Raw genomic sequence first — 20,324 nt, forward strand, 5'->3', positions numbered from 1 at the left:
TTTTTATATTCTTTTTTGTTTTGGAAAATGACACGCGGGCCTATGGTGGCCCAAACAATATATATTTTTTTTAGAAATGTTTTTTAGTGCTTTAGACTTTATTTGAATTTTCTTGAAATGGAAAACTTATTTTTTGGAAATGAATTGGGCTTTTTCTGGACCGGGCAAAAATGAGTGTTCACAATTGACATATGTCATTCATAAACCAATCGTTAATAAACAAAGTATCATTTTGTGACACATACATACTACTTTTCTTATAGTATAGAAAAATTTGTATAAGAATATATCATTTTCCTATTGACTATGAAATGTTTGTCACATTGAATGAGTAACAAGTATGATAAAGCCTATGCAAATAACATTTGAGAAGGAAGTTAATGGAGAATATCTTCTCTCCTAATATGTTTATAATTATATGTACCATTTTAGTTTTGTTGGTTGAAAAATATAAAATTAATATATTTAATTCATATTTTATTTTTTTAATAATGAAAATCAAATGATACATTGGAGTGTACAAACTATGAGACAGATAGCTCCAATGTTCAATGAGATGGACTCCCTCTCATGCCCATCCCAACATGATGAATAACAATTTTTTTTAGTATTACTCGAATATTTTTTTACCTTTTTGGATAAGGAACTAACACTTTTGGGGTTTGTAATTGTCCTTTCCAATAAGTATTACTTTTAGGAATTGAATATTTGACCTTGAAATCTAATAGAGCCTTACAATACTATAAAAATGTCTTGTTGATAATGATAAATTACAATTTAAAATCAGTCATACAATCTCTCTTAAAATTTTCAAAATAATTTTTTTGGTGTATTTGAACAAAAAAATATAATAATAGAATAAAAGACAGAATGAAGTTATATTCCAAACTAATGATAATAAATAAAAAACATAAAAAACAATAAATATCTAAGTTTTTAATTAATATAACATGTTTTGTTTTTATTGATTTGAGTATTTGACATATTTTTTTGACAATTTGATAGGCCAAAGCCCATCATTAGAAATGTGTATAAGAGAGGTAAAAGGGGTGTTTGGGTTCAGGGATAGCAAGATTACTGCTATACTCTTGTGTCAGTTAGAGTTAGTTAGGAAATGTGCCTTTAAATAGCACATTAGGCGGGAAAGGGAGTTATGTTGGTTATTAGTAAAGCTGATTGAGGAATCAATGAGGGAGGGGTCGTGGGATCCTTGTGTGTGTTCTATCTCTTGTAACACTTCTTCTTCTAATAGAATTCAATAGAACCCTAACAGAATCCAATTGATTCTGGGTAGGGGCTTTTCCTTTACATTTCTACTCTACTTTCGTGTTCTAATTGATACAGTGTTAGCACTGGTATCAGAGCACCTTTCTTGGTTCCTGAGTAGTGGAAACACCATCACTGCTGCCGCTGAATTCGAGTTTATGGTGTCAACTGGAAGCATAGCTAAGGAGGTTGATAGTGGATTCCAAGATCGTGATGATTCGCAAAGAGAAAGGGAGGAAATTCGTCTCAGATTGGAGCTGAATGAGGCACGAATGCAAAAAACAGAGGATCTACTTGCTGCTATTGTTGCCAAACTAGGGATTGAAAAAGGGGGAAATTCGATGGGGGAAGGAAGTGAGAATGACGAAGAGGTGGAAAGCAGAAGGGGTCAACACGGGTTGGATCGTTGGCGTAAATTGGAGATTCTAATCTTCTTAAGGGGGGATGCTTTTGGATGGGTGCAAAAACTAGAGAGGTATTTCACCCTCAGATCCGTGATAGAGGAGAAAAAGATGCAAGCCACTATGGTAGCATTGGAGGGGAAGGCTTTGAGCTGGTTTTAGTGGTAGGAGGGGTGTAACCCATCTCCTACTTGGGAAGAATTCAAATTGGCGGTGGTAAGGAGATTTCAACCCTCTATGATGCAGAATCCCTTTGAATTGCTCCTATCCATGAAGCAAGAAGGCACTGTGGAAGCTATGTTGAAGAATTCGAGAGGTATGTGGGGACTCTAAAGGAGGTTAACCAAGAGTTCGTAAGGGCGGTTTTCCTGAATGGGCTAAGAGAAGAGATAAGGGTAGAAGTGAAGCTATATGAATTGTCTATCCTGTATGAGATAATTAGGAAGGCTATTATTATTGAACAAAAGAATATGGTGATAACAAAGAAGCCTAATTCTTCCTATACTAGGTCTATAAGGCCATTTAGAGGGGGTTCTTATAGTAAGGTAGTCACCTTAGACCCTACCTCCACAACTAGTAGTAGAATGGATGACTCATCTATGGACAGTGTTGTGGGATCTCATAAAGCTTTTCAAGAGGTTGATGGTGCACGAGAGAGAGGGGAATTCAGAAGGCTCTATAGTGCTGAGATGAAGGAAAAGAGGGAGAAAGGCTTATGCTTCAGGTGCGATGAGCCTTTTTCTAGGGAGCATGTGTGCAAAAATAAGCAATTGAGTATAATCATTATGGCTGAGGAAGAGGAGGATAATGAAGAGGCAATAGTGGAGGGCAGAGGGGAAAATCTAGATTCATTGCAACTATCCCTATGTTCTATGAAAGGGCTTACTTCTACCAAGTCTTGGAAGGTAAATGGCACAATCAGTGACAATCCAGTGGTGGTTATGATTGATTGTGGGGCATCCCATAATTTCATTTCTAGGAAGTTGGTGGGGGATCTGGATCTGAAGGTGGAGAAGACTAGGCCATACACTGTAGAGGTGGGAGATGGGCATCAGATTAGTTGTGTTGGTAGGTGCCCAAGTCTTAAATTGATTTTGCAAGAATGGGAGGTAGTCCAGGATTTCTACATGTTTGGGTTGAAGGGGGTGGATGTTGGGGTTAGAATGGTTGGCAAGCTTGGGAGAGATGAGGGCTGACTTTGGCAAAATGACCCTAACTGGGAAGAAGGAAGGGGCTCTAATCACCTTGGTAAAGGACCCAACCTTGACCGGAACAGAAGTGTCCTATGGAGCGTTGATGTAGGTGCTATTACAGGAAGGGCAAGGGCTGCTATTACACTCTGACCCCCCTTACAACCAGGTCCAGAGAGGGTGATTCCAGTTGCCTTGAATGATTTGTTGCTGCAGTACCAACAGGTATTCCTAGATCCTCAAGGACTTTCACCCTATAGGACACATGATCATGCTATCCACTTGAAGGAAAATGTTGAGATACCCAATATAAGGCCCTATAAGTGCCCCTACTATCAGAAATCTGAGATAGAGAGGTTGGTAGCTGAAATGTTAGAAGGTGGTGTCATTAGGCCCAGCATAAGCCCATATTCGAGTCCTATAATCTTAGTCAAGAAGAAGGATGGGGGATGGAGATTCTGTGTAGACTATAAGGCTCTAAACAAGATTACCATTCCCAACAAGTTTCCTATTCCCATAGTTGAGGAGTTGCTGGATGAGTTGGGGGAAGCTAGGGTATTTTCCAAGCTTGACCTAAAGGCAGGGTATCATCAAATAAGGATGAGGGAAGAAGATGTTGAGAAGACAACTTTTAGGACACATGAGGGCCACTATGAATTCCTTGTTATACCCTTTGGCCTGACTAATGCTTCATCTACCTTTCAAGCTCTCATGAATGACATCCTGAAGCCCTACTTAAGGAAGTTCACTCTGGTATTCTTTGATGATATTCTAGTTTATAGCCCTGATATGCCTTCTCATGTTTTGCATCTGCAAGCAGTGTTGGCCATTCTGTTGGATTACTCACTCAAAGCCAATCTGAAGAAGTGTAGCTTTGGCCAACCCAACATTGAATATTTAGGCCACATCATATTAGAAGGTGGGGTATCCTTAGACCTAACCAAGGTGGAGGCTATGCAGTCTTGGCCTCAACCAACAAACATCAAGGGCTTGAGAGGGTTCCTAGGCTTAATAGGCTACTATAGAAAATTTGTGAAGAATTATGGTAAATTGGCAAAACCACTTACTGAATTGCTGAAGAAGAATGCTTTCCAATGGTCAGGGGAGGCCACCTCTGCTTTTGAGGCATTAAAGGCTGCTATGGTGAATCTCTTTATGCTAGCAGTCTCTGACTTTAATAAAGAGTTTGTGGTAGAGACAGATGCATCCAGTAAGGGTCGTGGGGCAATCTTAATGCAGGAAGGAAGGCCATTGGCCTTTTGGAGTCAGGGGTTATCTGTGAGGGCTCAACACAAATCAGTCTATGAAAAAGAGCTCATGGTCTTAGTTCAAGCCATCCAGAAATGGAAGCATTACTTAATGGGGAGGCATTTCATAATCAAGACAGACTAGAAAAGTCTAAAGTTCCTAACTGATCAGAGGTTATTCTTAGAAGAACAGTTCAAGTGGACAGTAAAATTGGTTGGTTTGGATTTTGAAATCCAGTATAAGTCAGGAAGGGAGAACTCAGTTGCTGATTCTCTTTCTAGGAAACAATTCTATTCTTTCCTATCCCTGGTCTCAAGTACAGAAAGGGAGATTTGGAATGATGAGTTACAGCAGGATTCCAAATGGAGGGGGTGATGCAAGAATTGATTATTTCCCCTGACTCACATCCAGATTATAAATTGAAGAAGGGTGTGCTAACTATAAGGGGAGGTTGGTTTTGCCAAAAACATCTAACAGAATCCCTGTCATTCTTGCAGAGTGTCATGACACTCCTATGGGTGGCCACTCTCGGCACTTTAGGACCTATAAGAGAGTGGCTAGCTTTTTGTTTTGGGATGGTATGAAGGCAGATATCAGAAGATTTGTGGAAGGTTGTGAGATTTGCCAAAGAAATAAATATTCCACCTTGGCTCCAACAGGCTTACTGCAACCTCTGCCCATACCCCAACATGTTTGGATGGATATCTCTTTGGATATCATTGGGGATTGCCTAGAGTAAGGGGTAAGGACACTATCTTTGTGGTGATAGACAGGTTGACTAAGTATGCCCACTTCTTTGCCTTAGGGCATCCTTATTCAGCAAAGGATGTGGCTACTTTGTTTATAAAGGAAGTGGTGAAATTGCATGGCTCCCCTACCTCTATAATCTCTGATATAAATCCCTTATTTTTGAGTCACTTTTGGAAGGAGTTATTCAAGATGCCAGGTACTCAATTAAAGTTTAGCACTTCATATCATCCCCAAACTAATGGTCAAACTGAAGTGGCTAATAGGTGCTTGGAAACTTACCTTAGGTGCTTTGTGGGTCCTAAACCTAAACAGTGGATTGAATGGCTACATTGGGTTGAGTTTTGATTTAACTCCAACTACAACAATTTAGCAAGGATGACCCCTTTTAGGGCCTTATATGGGAGGGATCCTCCTGCACTACTCAAAGCAAGGGCTATACCTTCTAAGGTAGAAGAGGTTAACACTATGGTTACTAATAGGGATAATATGCTGATAGAATTGAGGGATAACTTGGCCAAATCTCATAATTTGATGAGACACCAAGCAAATAAACATAGAAGGGAGTTGGCTTTTGAGGTAGGAGACTAGGTGTATCTCAAATTGCAACCTTACAAACTAAAATCTTTGGCCTAGAGACCCTGTGCCAAGCTAACTCCAAGGTATTATGGCCCTTATCAAGTTCTTGAGAAAATAGGGGTTGTGGCTTATAAATTAGCCCTGCCTAGCCAAGCCAGAATTCACCGTGTTCCATATATCCCTCTTGAAGAAAGCCCTGAAGCCTCATCAACATCCTCAGGCTCTTCCACCCATGCTAAATGAAGAATGAGAGTTACAAGCCACTCCTGAAGAGGTCAAAGACAACATGGAGGATGCTCAAGGGCATATGGAAGTTTTGATCAGATGGAATGGAAGAATCTGCCTGAACATGATTGCACTTGGGAAAGAGCAACCATCATTCAAGACAGTTTCCAACTCGAGGACAAGTTGAGTCTATTAGGGGAAGGTATTAATAGGCCAAAGCCCATCATTAGAAATGTGTATAAGAGAGGTAAAATAGGTGTTTGGGTTCAAGGATAGCAGGATTACTGATATACCCTTGTGTCAGTTAGAGTTAGTTAGGAAATGTGCCTTTAAATAGCACATTAGGCGGGAAAGGAAGTTAGGTTGGTTATTAGTAAAGCTGATTGATGAATCAGTGAGGGAAGGGTCGTGGGATCCTTGTGTGTGTTCTATCTCTTGTAATACTTCTTCTTCTAATAGAATTCAATAGAACCCTAGCAGAATCCAATTGATTCTGGGTAGGGGCTTTTCCTTTACATTTCTACTCTACTTTCGTGTTCTAATTGATTAATTGATACCAGTGTTAACACAATTTCTAAACTAATAAAATAATAACAATAAAGGAGACAAAGAAAAGTCTTCCACTTTCTTTCCACAAAGTTTTGTAAGTTTGTAGTTTTAATAGCAATGAGCAACTCCAGTGTCTGGGTTACTTGATAGCTTAGGTGGTGCTTCTTTGCTTTGTGTGTTTGTATTGTAAGCTATGCTTCTTTTGTTATTGCTTGTTGTTTTCTCTTCCTAGTCATATGATTATTTGTCTCTGAGTTTTAGTTTAAATATGGACCATTTAATATTAGTCTTTGAAATTCACATGTTTTTTCCATGTTTGCTAAGAAATTTTATAGAAAAAAAGATATGGTTTTTGGCCTAAAATGTTGATCATGGAGGAAAATTAAATGAAACCCGTTAAGAAAAATATGATTTTTATTTCTTCCTGGTAGGAGTGAATGACAGGTTTTGTTAATTTGTTTGAGTTTGTTAGCATGTCTCGTTTACTCTGTTACCTGAATTCATGCTATTTTTTATAATGTTGGTTCATAACTATAATAACTAATAGAGTGAACGTTTTTCTATTGAACCAAAGCTTGTTGCAATTTCAAAACTAATGTGTTCTTGTTGTAATATTCTTCGTGATTCTTGATTCTGTAACTTTGCGAATGATCAGTTTGCTCAACAGTAACCAGCATTCATAGATGAGTGGAATCTACTCCTTAATTTTCCTTTGTAAGTTTTTTTTGTTATACTAGATTGGATTTCATGTCCTTTAAATTTGAGATATCATGTGTGTTACAATAGCGTCTTGAACCTGATTCTCCTGTCTTTTTTTCAGATTCTACTAGGGCCTCAAGATATTTCCGTTTGCAGTGGTACCAAGAGTAAACCTTCTCAAATTAGTATGGTTATGGAGGAATACGGAAGACAGGAAGGGCTGTACCATAAAATATCAGCCTTGCTTGAATTTTCGGCCGTTGATGATCTAATTGGATTCAAAGATGCGGTCGAAAAAGAGGGTCATGATGTTGATGGGGTAGGGTTGTGGTATGGAAGGAGGGTAGGCTCAAACAAAGTGGGTTATGAAGAGAGGACTCCTCTTATGATTGCTTCTATGTTTGGAAGCCTAAGTGTATTAACCTATATTCTTCGAACGGGTCGTGTTGATGTTAACCGGGCGAGTAGGTCAAGTGGGGATACTGCTCTTCATTGTGCTGTTGCTGGGGGTTCTGCTGCTTCGCTTGAAATTGTCAAGCTTTTGCTTGATGCATCTGCAGATGTTAACGCTGTTGATGCCAACGGTAACAGGCCCTGTGATTTGATTTTCTCGGTGACTAATCCCATCTTCAATTCAAGGAAAAGATTGCTAAAAACCTTGCTGGACGGTACACACGGTACTTATCAGGCATGTCTTACATTTGAGGAAATGGTAGGCCAAATTGAGGAACAACAAAGGCAAGATATGAAGAACAAGCCTCATGTTTCTAAAGATGGGACTGAGAAGAAAGATTATCCTCTTGACCTCTCCCTTCCACACATAAAGAGCGGAATATATAGTACCGATGAGTTTAGAATGTATACATTCAAAGTGAAGCCTTGTTCGAGGGCTTATTCTCATGATTGGACTGAGTGCCCTTTTGTTCATCCAGGGGAGAATGCAAGGCGGCGTGATCCAACGAAGTATCCTTATAGTTGCGTCCCTTGTCCTGAGTTTCGGAAGGGATCATGCAGCAAGGGGGATACCTGCGAGTACGGACATGGTATTTTTGAGTGCTGGCTTCACCCTGCCCAGTATCGGACACGGCTTTGTAAGGATGAGAGTGCATGCACGAGAAAAGTTTGCTTCTTTGCTCATAAGCTCGAGGAGCTTCGACCCTTGTATGCTTCCACTGGATCTGCTATTCCTTTTCCCAGATCATATTCACCCAATACTTCTTCTTTGGAGGTGGGTTCAGTTAGCCCAATCGCTTTCGGTTCTACATCTGTCATGATACCACCTTCCTCAACACCACCTTTGACTCCATGTGGAGCATCTTCTTCTATGCCTGGAGCAATGCGGCAGAATCAACCTGATGTTGCGGTCCCTACCCTGCAGCTTCCCAAGAGCAGATTGAAGACTGCGTTAACTACTAGAAATATTGATTTAGATATTAAATTGCTTGAACTTGAAAATCGTCGACTCAGGCAGCAGCTAATGATGGATGATATGTCTAGTCTTTCCTCCCCATCTAACAGGAAAAATTCCGTGCCTAATAATAGTCCATATTTTCCTGTTTCTTCTTCTGGTGACCGCGCTGGCGAATCAAATAGGCTTTCAGGAGTGAAGCCTGCTAACCTTGAAGACAGTTTTGGGTCTCTTGATCCACCAATTTTGTCTAAGTTCCATGAAATCTCATTTGATGGTGCAGGTTCTCTGTTCCAATCTCCAACTGGAATCCAGATGCATCAGAATGTGAACCAGCAGCCGCAAATCTATTCAAATGTAATCGGATCACTGCCCTTTAGGGCTGATCAATCTGGTAATGCAGCTACAGTGGCTTTTAATTCAAGAATGGCTGCTTTTTCAAAGCAGAGCCAGAGCTATATTGAGCGTAGTGTGGTGAACCGACATTCTGAGTTTTCTTCTCCTGCAACCGCGGAAGCAGCAAAGTACACCTTTTCTGATTGGGGATCCCCGGATGGAAAATTAGACTGGGCCATAAATGGAGAAGAACTGAATAAGCTGAGGAAAACTGCTTCATTTGGATTCCAAAGCAACAATGCTCCTTTAACAATAGCTACAACTACAACCCTTGCAAACATTGATGAACCGGATGTGTCTTGGGTCCACTCACTTGTGAAGGATGATCCATTGCTGGAATCTGATCAGTTTAATGTCGAGGATCAGCAGCAACAGCAGCAACAGCAGCGGCAATACAATCTTCACGATGGAACAAATGTTGTTCCAGCTTGGTTTGTGCAAATGTACATGGAACAGGAGCAGATGGTGGTGTAAATGCAATGATAGCTCTTGGATTGGCTTCTTCCGGAAACTCTCAATAATATACTTATTTGATGATTTTTTTAATTTATAGAATTTATTTATATGACAAGTTGTAAAACAACAAAGGTATAGAAGTTGAGCAGGATGCAAATTTTCTGCTCCAGCAATTACCCATAACTACGGTAATTAATTCTTTTTCTCCGATCTTTATGTTAATAGCTATGTTCTACTGAGTTGCGAATTGTAACTTTCCATTGACTGAAAGTTAAACAATGTAATGAGGTTATGTCAATATAATAAGAGTAATAGTTTCTGATGAAATGCCACTTCTCAATTTGCATATTACATATACATGGCTTATTTGTTTTATTCTCGGCAAGTTTGGTAGGTTGTTTTGCTGTATGTGCTACAAGTTCTAATTCTAATTATTTCAGTAATGGAATAAGCTTGTCATGAACCAAATCTCTCTCATGATTTAACTCTTAGGTGAAGGCACATTAATGACTTCAATTAATCTAGATTAATCTTGCTCTACTTGTGCCTTAGGTTGAATTGTTGATTGGATTTCCATGTAAAGCGTACACAACAATGATGTTATTTGCACACGTTACTTAGCATATGATTTTAAGGTACCTCTGGAATTTTTATTGAAAATCAAGATAGTTTCTGTTCGTTTTCACTACAAATTTCTTTATTTTGTTGGTGTATATAATTGGACTGATAAATCATGTAAATTTCTACTAGGAAATATGATTTACATACATAGGTCCACCACACACGTGTGAGATGTGAAGGTGGATTTTTCTGAATTCTCCTTTTCCATATTCTCATCCTATTCCTTTGAGGACTGGCATGATACTTTTGGATATCAAAGTTTACATTTATTGGTTCCGTGGTTCTGAATGGGGAAGTTTATGGAGCACTAAGAAAAATCATTCTTAAAAGCTTAACTTATTGGAACTCGGCTTTTATCAACATTTTTTCCTTGGAACACTGAACAATTTCACTGATTTAGGCCTCTTAATTTGTTCAATGGTTTTGGCCCACAATTGCCAGCTCTGTGGACATTGACAAAGTTGAGATTTCCTTGATTGATAATTGTTTCCAAATGTATAATTGATTGATTGTAAATCTTGCTTTGCATTGGGTGTAGACATATCAGTAGCTTGGTTGTATAACTAGATTTTACAATGCTTACTTCTATATACGGACCGCACTCTTTCTCTACTGATATACGAAAAATGGCGAAATAAGTGAGTATCCTCATAATAGTATTTCGCATGAACCCCGAGATCATACCTAGTACCAAATGCTTGTGTAAGGCAAAAAGTTTCTTTACAAACTCAATTTAAGCTAGATTTTAGCTTGTTTATATTTTCTTCTTTTTGTATAAGGATTTTATTTAATATTTTTCCTGTACTAATCTTTGGAGAACTTGAGTCAATTCAACAAAGTTACTTAAGTAGGTTTTAAGAACATAAACTGAAGACAGTCAAACAACATGGATATGAGCAAATTGTTTTAGCATTTAAGCTAACATACATGGTTTTAGCTGATTCAGTGATTAAACTTAACAATTGGTTGCTAATACTTGACTTCATTCTATTGATTTCCACAACTGAAGTTAAGTCACAGTTGAACTCTTCAGGGTGAAAGTATTGGCTGTCTTTGTTCTCGAAGGCGGCTTTAATATTTTAGTGGATACTCTACCAAAAATGATCATATATTTGAGTGGATACAACATGTGGCCACCATCTGCACTATACTTGTGGCTGCCTTAGTTGATTTGCTTGTGCTGTGTGAAGTACATGTATATTAAGATCATGATCTGATAACTTGTTATCATGTAGGACAAAAGCCAAAGATAGCCACAATCCACAAGTTGGAAGTGCTTTCAGTGAGGAATGAATATTGGGTAAAGTGATGTCATTTCTACATGTTTTGTTCTAATAATTTGCTTCTAAGTTATGACGCATTGCAATAAGGCTAAGGCTTTGTGCCATACAAAAGGCGGCCCGTGTATGAAGCTCCCGCTAACGGGGTCTGGGGAGGGTAGACGTACATAGTGTTATCTCACAAATGAAGAGATTGTTTTTAGTATTTGAGCTCACGAACTTCGAGTCACAACACAAACAACCTTATGTTGTGTCATGTGTTATATTTTTTTAATCTAGATAAAGCATGATCAAAGCACTGAAGCACATACATGATAAGAGTTGGTCCAAAAGTACATGCCTCCATTGATTTATATTTTTTTCTCCATTTCACCAAATTTCATTGCATTGAAATTAGCAAAAGAAAAGATGAAGAATCTTCCTTGATGCACCTGTGATAGAGACAGAACTAAAATTGAAAAATAATAAGAGGGGGAATCAGAATCTTTTTACACTTCATTTGCTTGTTTTACAAGTACTGAAGTTGCAATGTTTTCAAGGGATTCCCAACAAGTTGATCTATCATATCATTTAACAGTTCATCAAAAATTTCTGACTCAAAATCTGCACTTATACTTGCAAGATCACTTTGTTTCCTCATCTCTTCTTTTAGATGATTTGATCCAACCAATTCATATTCAACTAGCCTGCAAATTTCACCCCAAATATGTACACACTCTTGGTTTTGCTTCTCTTTTTTCATTGATCTTTCATTGTTGTTGTTCTTGGTCTTAACCTTCCTCTCTTCAATTATCAAGTTACTATCAGAATTCAGACTAAAGAGTTGGTCATTTTCAAGCTCTGGTGACAATTTTCTTCTCCAGCCCGAACCAACAACACAAGAATCTACATCTGCATCCAGTTTAAGTGTAATGATTTAGCAAATTTAAGAGTTGACAAAAAATGAAAAACAAATTACTTGAAATGGCATGCTGAATCCAAAGGAGAGATTTTTAGTACTCTAACAATAAAAAAACAAAATAAAATTTCTTGCCCTGTGTCATTGAATGTGTAACACATTAAAAACATAGTTAAAGTATAAGATAATAATTCTTCATGATGTAGCACACATTTTATACTGGATGAGCACTAAGAATTTGTCGAATTCAAAGATAAATAAACAATTAGAGTGAAAAAAATGAAAAATTGAACTCAAATCAAATAAAGGAACCTGCTCCCGGAGCTTCTCGGTCAAAATCAAAGACAGAAACTGGGCTTGAATCTTCTGAACTGCATTCAGTTTCTACCTTCTTGTCTGTGCACAATGTTCTTCTCTTCTTCCTCCTTTTCACTTTCTCACCATTATGGACTTCCTTGTACTTCAAGCATTGTGAAAATCTAACAATTTCTGAATCAATGTACACCTCTTGAGAAGAAGAAACCTTGAACATAAGCGAAGTATTAGCAATGTTTTCAAGTTCACCATCATTTCCAACATTGATAGAAGACTTGTCACACACACTTTTTCTCAAGTTCCCCTTCTTCTCATCATGTACAGTTTCTCTCTTATTCTTCTTCAACTCGCGTCTCTCTCTCTGTTTCTGCTTTAACTCTGCATAACCCTTTTCATTTTTTCTCCCTTTGGACTTGAATTCCTTACTTTCACTCCCACCTTCAAAGCTGAGTACCAAGAAGTTCTCATTTTGAAACAAATGAAAAGTCGGCGCCTCATGGAACGAAGACGAGGACTTATCACACCTATGAAGACCCTTCACTGCCTTGCTTTCTCCCAAGTAATCCACAGAATTCATGGATTTGCTATGCAAAAGTGAAGTTGGATTCTTTTCTTCAAAGGGTATCTCTACCTTTAAGTCCAAACCCATCAACCTTGCAACTACATTCCCATGTGTAGAAGGACTAGTAACAGCTTCAGTGTTCTTCTTAGCCTTAAATTCTTGAACTTTATCACTTTGCATTGAATCAAGCTCTATGATTTGGTCTGAAGAGTGTGTTGGAAGACCACCAGAGCATAGAATCCTGTGAATGATTGCAGTGGCACTTTTGAATGATTGGTCTAAACTGAAGATGGATGAAGTTGAAGGTGATGATGAATGAGATGATGTCAATTGCTTCATGTTGAATGATTTGGTAAACTAAGAAAACAGCTAAAAAGAAAAGGAAAGTGAACAAAAAATGAAGAGTTTTTCCTTTTTCTTTTTTCTTTATGGATTCTAAACCTTGCAAAAGAGAAAAAAGCAATGGAAGCAATCAAAAGTAGGATTAAATGTTGCTATATAAGATAGCGGGCTTTGTATTTGAATGAAGAAGTGAGAGAAAGAGGACATAGATCACATCTCTCAAACATTATCTCACTTCATGTCCCGAACCAATTAGAAGGTTACTTTTGATTACGTTTTTATAAAAAAAAAAATTATTCATGGGTCAATATGTAATTGGACCGAGACAGAAAATGAAACACCGTTAGAAATAAGTGATCATGAAATAAGTAACAAGTTAGAATAGGGTAATATGCTTTTTGGTGATTGACAAGTCAGTTTTTTACTAAATTTGTCCTTTGTTTCCTTACTTGGTGTAAACAGAACCTTGTTCTTGGGGCACGTTAAGGTGCTTTTACTATCTTCCTTAAAGTTGAAACACTAGAAAAAAGGAAAAGGATTAGTGAATGAACAATGAGTGTGTTCTTTAGATATAGTTTTGGAGTTTTGGCATTATTAGTTTTGATGATGATAGAAGCTGAGAAAGTGTGTGGAAGAGGAAGATTGAACTGAAAGGTCTAAGGGGGCAATGACTGATTAATTTTGTAGTTTTGTGTGGAGGGAAAAACATTTGCAGAATGTGTTTATTAATGTCAGGGCCTGCCAAAATTCTTTTGGTTCTGTAGATCAAGATATTGATGTTTTGGTTGTATAGTTGTGTTTGTCCCAACATAGTTACTATTTTGCATTTGGGGGAGGGAAGGTTAATACAATAGTACTAGTGCAGTGTTTTTTCTGAGAGATTGAATCTACTTTGTTTTGAGATTAAAAGGAACTAGCATATGTATCTACTATGTGTTTGATATAGATTGTGTTCTTAGGTTATTATGATTATAATAAAGTGAGAAAATAAACTAACCCATCAAACTTGAATGTGTTGTTTTTACTTCTTTTTCTTGGTTTATAAACTAAGTTTGGTAGTTTAGTTTATAAAAAAAACTTATCAACAAGTAAAAACAACACCAACCAAACTCCACAAATTTGAGTGAGAGTCTTTTTTTTTCTGGAAAGTACCATGCAAAACAAAAAGCAAAACAAAATGATAGTTATGTCTTTATATTTATATTTTTAATGACATTTTTATTCTTAAAACTAAGATAAAAAATAATATTTTTCTCTCTATTAATGAAGAGGATACCTACTCCACAAATTTGTATTTAGTCTTAGTTTGCCATAACCTAAGTTCATATTTTGGTTTAACTTTGAAAGTTTAGAACATAAAAAGCTGAATTAACATTGAGTATCAATTAAATAAAAGGAGTTAATTTATTGATTGAAGTCATGAATTAGGCAATATTTTGAGTTATGAACACCCTAGTCTTGTCAACTTAGGCATCATATTTTCTTTTGAATGTTTTTCACTTTTTCATTTTCAAGTTACTATAAAAGTGCAATAAACTAGTGCTCATTAATATCAGGGTTTGGGTAGCACAAACAAAGTGTTTGCCTATAAAAGAAGTTTTTCCATCATGGAACAATGAGCACATGTAGTAGTTCAACTTAAATAGCAATGCAGATCAGTTAACTGGCCCATTTCACAGATTTATTGATTGAACTTGAACCAACATCACTGAGGTCACAAGGCCCAACATGGTAAAAATCTTATCAGCACCAATTTTTCTGACCTATAGTATAATGTTTAACCAAAAAACAAAATGATAAAATAGAAAAATATAATAAAGGTGGAAAAAAAATTCATTTTTCTCTTTTTACACACAGTTTCTCACATTTGTAATTTTGTCTCTCTACTAGGTTGCACATTAGAAAAATCGTTTTTTTTTCTTCCTCTCTAATGACATTATTTGTAGCAAAATTGGTAGAACTTGTTGTGTCACACTATTTTTCTGTCACTGAATAAAAGCTTTTTTTTTTGGTTGACAGGCTAAATAAATGTCTGATATGAGATTTGTTTTTGAATAAATTTTATATAATATAACCTTGACCACATAAAAGTTGATTAATTTAATTTTGTTTGGCACATAAAATTGTTACTTAATGATCATGAAGTTACATGTTTAGATCCTAAAATCAACAAGTTCGTTTTTTATGTAAAATTATATATATTTATCTTTTCAGATCTTATTAAGTCATGGTCTCTTGTATTGGTTACTTTTGTCTAAGTCTTTAAAATTGAGATCTATAATTTGGAGATTTTAAACACAAAGTTTAGGAATTAATTTACATGAAAAAATATGCTATATGGTGCCTGGCAGTGATGGCATTAGGCAACAGAACTACTTAATGGGAAAAATATAATAAAATAATACCCGTGTGGATCATGCTACTGTTTTATTTTCTTAGTTTATTTGTCACAGATCACAGTCTTCCCTTGTGGTAGGTAATTAATTATACAGAAGATTAGTAGAATATTAATTTCTTGGGTGAAGACTAACAGTACAGTTAAGATTTATAAAATAAAAAGTTAAAAACTATAGATGACAAAAATAAACACGTGAGAATATACCCCCAATTAGTTCAATCTTAATATCTTAATATTCACCACCAAACACATTTGGGACTACTATCAAAATATTTTTACATGATTATTGTAAAATTCACATCCTTGTGTCTGAAAAACCAGTTATTTGGTGGAAATAATTATGAGGTTGCTCATACACGTTTAGTTTTTTAATATTTTCGTAGCACAATGAAATTGGGTTATGTTCATTTTATTAAAATAAACTTAGTTGGTAGTTTAGTATCTATATATAATTTAGCAAATGCTATGGTTACTTCAAATTCAATACGTTATTTCCAGCAACACTACTCTGCAGGTAAAAGTCACTATCATCCAAACCCTCAACATGTTATATTGCTGAAATAACAATACTAATAATAATATATTGTCTATATAAAGATTTAGATATGAATATAAATGTATAATGATGTAGTAATAATACTGCAAAATTTGATTGAAAAACATAACAAACTAAGCTGATAACTCAATATTTTATTACATTTATTGCTAATTTCAAATGACATTCCATGAACGCCACTTTCTAGTTCTAGCCTAATGAATTAACAGCTAAACCCATTTCTCTTAAAAACAAGCTAGCTAGTATGAACTACATTAGGCTTAAAAAAGTAACACTGATAATAATTATTTAGTGGCAAGACACCAAAACAAACAAAACACAAAGATTTCACTCAGATTTGGTCCCAGAATTATTGTTGAGACCAGGATCTGATTGGTAGAAAACTATATCTCCGGCGTCACTTACAAAGTGGTCAGTGCTAATACTCTGCATCAGGTACTTCATTAGGTGAAATGGGACTGGCCCAGATTTTTCTGGCTCACGGTAATATTCTCCAAGAACTGGTTTTGCTGCTTGTGTCTGCAATTAATAAAAGGAACAACATTTTTAATCATAGAAAAAATGTTATGTATTATTGTGTATCATGAAATAGTAATTGGGGTGTATAATATAAGGTACCGCTTCAATTAAGTGGTAATGGGGGATTTGAGGGAAAAGGTGATGGACAACATGAGTGCCAATGTCATGGTGAATGTTATTAATCCAACCATAGTCACGATCTACGGTTGTAAGACCACCTCGTAGATAACTCCATTCCTGTCAAATCGAAAACATCATTAACCTATTGATCTAGTTGCATAATAAGTTATCATTAAATATTTAGATAAATTAAAATGTTAAAAATTCGATTCATGTGATTTGATTTAAGAGATAGACAAACATATTGAAAATAATTATTTTCTTACTCATATAATAAAGAAATACATTTAATTATACCAATAAAAAAACAATGTCAAAAGATGACTTAAAATTTGAGACACTAAAATTACATTATTTATCCTAAGCAATAATATTCCTTCTCTCCCTTCATATATTATAAACATGTGTTATTTTATTAAAAAAAGTTTTTAAAAATTTTAAATTAATCAACCAATAAAAAAATGATACATGGTTGGTGTGGTACATGAAATAAGATAATACTATATGTTTTGTCATTAGTTATAGGGTTAGCACTAACCAATGCAACTTAAGTATATTAAAAGAAACTTTGAATATCCCCATAAGAAGATACCATTTTTTTCTTGATTCCAAGACCCTTAATTAAATACATAATTTTCATAAACATTAATTTAACTCTAAAGTCTGTGAATACATTAAAAAGGTTTAGGACTTTTAGAAAGAGAAAGGTTAGGAATTTGAACTTTAATCAATTTCACTAACAACAGATCCTCAAGTTCCAATAATACATAGTCAAGAGTTGTTTAAGGTTTTGTTACCTTGCCGCGGTACCAGGGTAATTTCTGTTTGTAACCATGGTGATGCAAATATGTGACCAAGTCTAGCCACATAACATTTATCTACACAAGTGCAAAATAAGTGAATAACAATTGGACACGTATTAACTGATTCAACTTGTAAATCAAAAAAAGTAAGTTAGAAAAACAACTTTAAGATTACCCAATAAGGAATTCCATAGACTTTGAGCAATAGAATTGGACTGATAATGGTGGATAAATAGAGAAGCAGAGAAAACATCATAGACCAACAAATTGTTGAAATCACCACTTCTTTTCTCTCATTTGGTGCAAACAAGTTGCTATAGGGATTGAAATGAGACCCTACTTTTCCTGGGCTTCTTCTCCACTATAATACATTTCAGATCAGAAAATAAAAATGAGATTTTTAAACTATAGTATATAGAACAATAATGTTGTGTTGCTGAAAAATCACTTACCAAATAAAAGGGGTATGCAAGCATAGGAAAAGGCACAGTGAATCTCATCATTCTTGTTACATTGTCTAGGCTCTTGTAAAGAGACTCTGTCAACTGAGATAATGACACACATACAATAAGACATTTAATCATTGTTCATCAACATTTCTTATGAAGTTTACATCTTTGGATTCTAGTTTTTTTTCTTCTGTTAATTCTTTGTTGGGCCTACTAAAACATTTGAAATAAGAACAATGATAAAATCAAAAAAACACATACTGGAACCCATGACTCATCATTCTCAACATGCCCATGATTCTGATGATGTGTTCTATGACTAATTCTCCTGCAAAAAAACAAAATAGTATGGTTGTCAAATCAGATTTGAAAAACTTGTTAATGTAAATAACTTCATAGACAAAATGAAAAAGAAAAAAACTGTGAAAAACTAACCATCCATGATATGGTACAAGAATTGAGGAGTGCAAGATGTGGCCCACAATGCTATTTAACATGGGACTGTTTGAAAAGCTTCCATGGCCACTATTCAATGCAAAAAAAGAAAGAAAAAAAGATGAAACTAACACACAAATATATCATATAATATCATAATAACATAAGAATGAGTTATTAGAAAAAACTGAGATAAATAAGTAATTACCAATCATGTCCAAGAACAAACACTGCCCAAAACATTGTACCCTGAGCAACCCAATAGATGGGCCAAAAGTACCAGCTATTGAAGTGAATTGCTGCAACCATCAATGCAGCAATGACCAAAACATCCCTGAGAACATAACTAAGAGATCTCCATGGATTCTTGACCCAACAATGCTTTGGAATTGCAGCTCTGATTTCTGCAATCTTGAATGGTGGTAAAGCACTTGGATCAAACCCATTTTGGTAATCCTTTTCTTCTTGAACAACCATTGTTGCTTGGGTTGGTTTGGTTGAAGAAAAAGGGTTATAACATGAGATGTATGAAAAGATAGGATAGGATGGGATATTTAAGAACACACATGGGGTCACTTATATATATATTTATATAATAAGTAATATAACAGGAAAATATAACAGTGGTGGTAAATAGTAAAGTATTAAAAATATTGAAAGCACGAGATTCAACTTTAACTTTAATTGTTTTTTAAATATTCCTTTTTTTTTTACTTTTTCGCTTTTATCTATGTTGTGGTTGGCATTGATATAAGAATAAAATGTAGCATTGGAGGAGATGTACGACAAACAAACATGGACACCCAACTGGTCCCAAAGCGTGCCAATAGCCGGCAATTACGTGACGGTGAAATTTGAGTCGAAATATTCAATTTATTATTCTAGTCTCATTCAAGATTTATCATTATAATATTTTTGTAAGCTTTTTCTTAATGATTTTAATATTTATACATAATTGATATATCATTCATATTATTTATATTAGCTTTTACTTCTATTTTAAAGTTATTGATGATTTAATCCTTAATAAATAATGTATTAATATTATATAAGACTCATATATTATCAATACATAATTTTTTTCCTCATTTTTAATATTGCCCAATACTTCGATTTGAGAAACAATGATTTATTTATCTTTATTTATCTTTTTTTGTTATCCTCTTTATTTATCTTTTTTATCTTATAATACAGTACATTAATTATTCAAATTACATGAATCTCAACAAATTAATGAATATTTTACTCAAAATTACATTATTTAACATAACACATTAAATAATTACTTTAATATATACACATTAACATAAAAAGACACTAAAGTAAAAAGGAGACATACGTGTGTATATATGTGGGGTTGGCATGTGTTTTTTTACTCATACTTGTTAAAATAATTTATTTAATTTTTATTTTGGGATAATGACTTTGTTAGATTTATATTATCACTTTAGTAATTAGTTTATAGATCTTATAATTAGTTTGTAGATATTATAATTGTGTGATATATTTTTTAAGTTTATTGTTGTAGACTTTTAGGATTAGTTTTAATTTGGGGTATCCTTTTTTTGGGAAATGGGTAAAAAAAAATCTTTAAATTAAAATATATAAATGTAAATTAATATTACTGTTTTCTATTTTGATATTAAAATTGCATATAGTCATAATTTTTTATTAACTAAGTATCTCATTTTTTATTTCTTCCATCAAGCCATAAAATGACACGACAATATCTATAGTTTTATTCGGGAAATCTAATTTGTAATTATAAACTTGTAGCTTGTATATGTAAAAGTAGCTTATTAAACTAGGCTTGTTGGATAAAACCAGTTTTGTAATTAGCTAAAATTTTGACTAAAAACATA

The 20,324-nt window shown here is 35.0% G+C and overlaps 2 protein-coding genes across 3 annotated transcripts; both read right to left on the reverse strand.

Moving 5' to 3' along the window:
- LOC109338970 (omega-3 fatty acid desaturase, endoplasmic reticulum-like) lies at nucleotides 9,623–19,030 on the reverse strand. 2 transcript variants are annotated; one of them, XM_019576332.1, is made up of 9 exons: nucleotides 18,671–19,030; nucleotides 18,463–18,552; nucleotides 18,289–18,355; nucleotides 18,031–18,123; nucleotides 17,754–17,939; nucleotides 17,573–17,653; nucleotides 16,755–16,892; nucleotides 16,440–16,655; nucleotides 9,623–9,633 (listed from the first exon to the last, which is right to left on the reverse strand). In XM_019576332.1, the coding sequence occupies exons 1-8, from the start codon at nucleotides 18,937–18,939 to the stop codon at nucleotides 16,464–16,466; spliced, it is 1,116 nt and encodes a 371-aa protein (XP_019431877.1). In that variant the 5' UTR covers nucleotides 18,940–19,030; the 3' UTR covers nucleotides 9,623–9,633; nucleotides 16,440–16,463. The 2 variants fall into 2 exon arrangements, with proteins under 2 accessions (XP_019431877.1, XP_019431869.1); XM_019576324.1 differs by lacking the exon at nucleotides 9,623–9,633 and having other exon boundaries at nucleotides 16,233–16,655.
- On the reverse strand, nucleotides 11,549–13,285 carry LOC109338961. Its single transcript, XM_019576315.1, has 2 exons — nucleotides 12,276–13,285; nucleotides 11,549–11,956 (listed from the first exon to the last, which is right to left on the reverse strand). The coding sequence occupies exons 1-2, from the start codon at nucleotides 13,177–13,179 to the stop codon at nucleotides 11,574–11,576; spliced, it is 1,287 nt and encodes a 428-aa protein (XP_019431860.1). The 5' UTR covers nucleotides 13,180–13,285; the 3' UTR covers nucleotides 11,549–11,573.

The sequence above is a fragment of the Lupinus angustifolius genome, chromosome LG02, assembly GCF_001865875.1.
Source record: "Lupinus angustifolius cultivar Tanjil chromosome LG02, LupAngTanjil_v1.0, whole genome shotgun sequence".
NCBI classification, from domain to species: domain Eukaryota; kingdom Viridiplantae; phylum Streptophyta; class Magnoliopsida; order Fabales; family Fabaceae; genus Lupinus; species Lupinus angustifolius.

Bases quoted from the DNA above. Each gene is read 5' to 3' on its own strand.
- LOC109338961 (XM_019576315.1), bottom strand. From the start codon at position 13,179: ATGAAGCAATTGACATCATCTCATTCATCATCACCTTCAACTTCATCC. The intron at 11,957-12,275 runs GTTCCTTTATTT...AACTGGATGCAG, and splicing joins CCGAGAAGCTCCGGGAGCAG to ATGTAGATTCTTGTGTTGTT.
- LOC109338970 (XM_019576332.1), bottom strand. From the start codon at position 18,939: ATGGTTGTTCAAGAAGAAAAGGATTACCAAAATGGGTTTGATCCAAGT. The intron at 17,940-18,030 runs GTAAGTGATTTT...AATGTATTATAG, and splicing joins TTGCATACCCCTTTTATTTG to TGGAGAAGAAGCCCAGGAAA. The intron at 16,893-17,572 runs GTAACAAAACCT...TCGATTTGACAG, and splicing joins TACCCTGGTACCGCGGCAAG to GAATGGAGTTATCTACGAGG.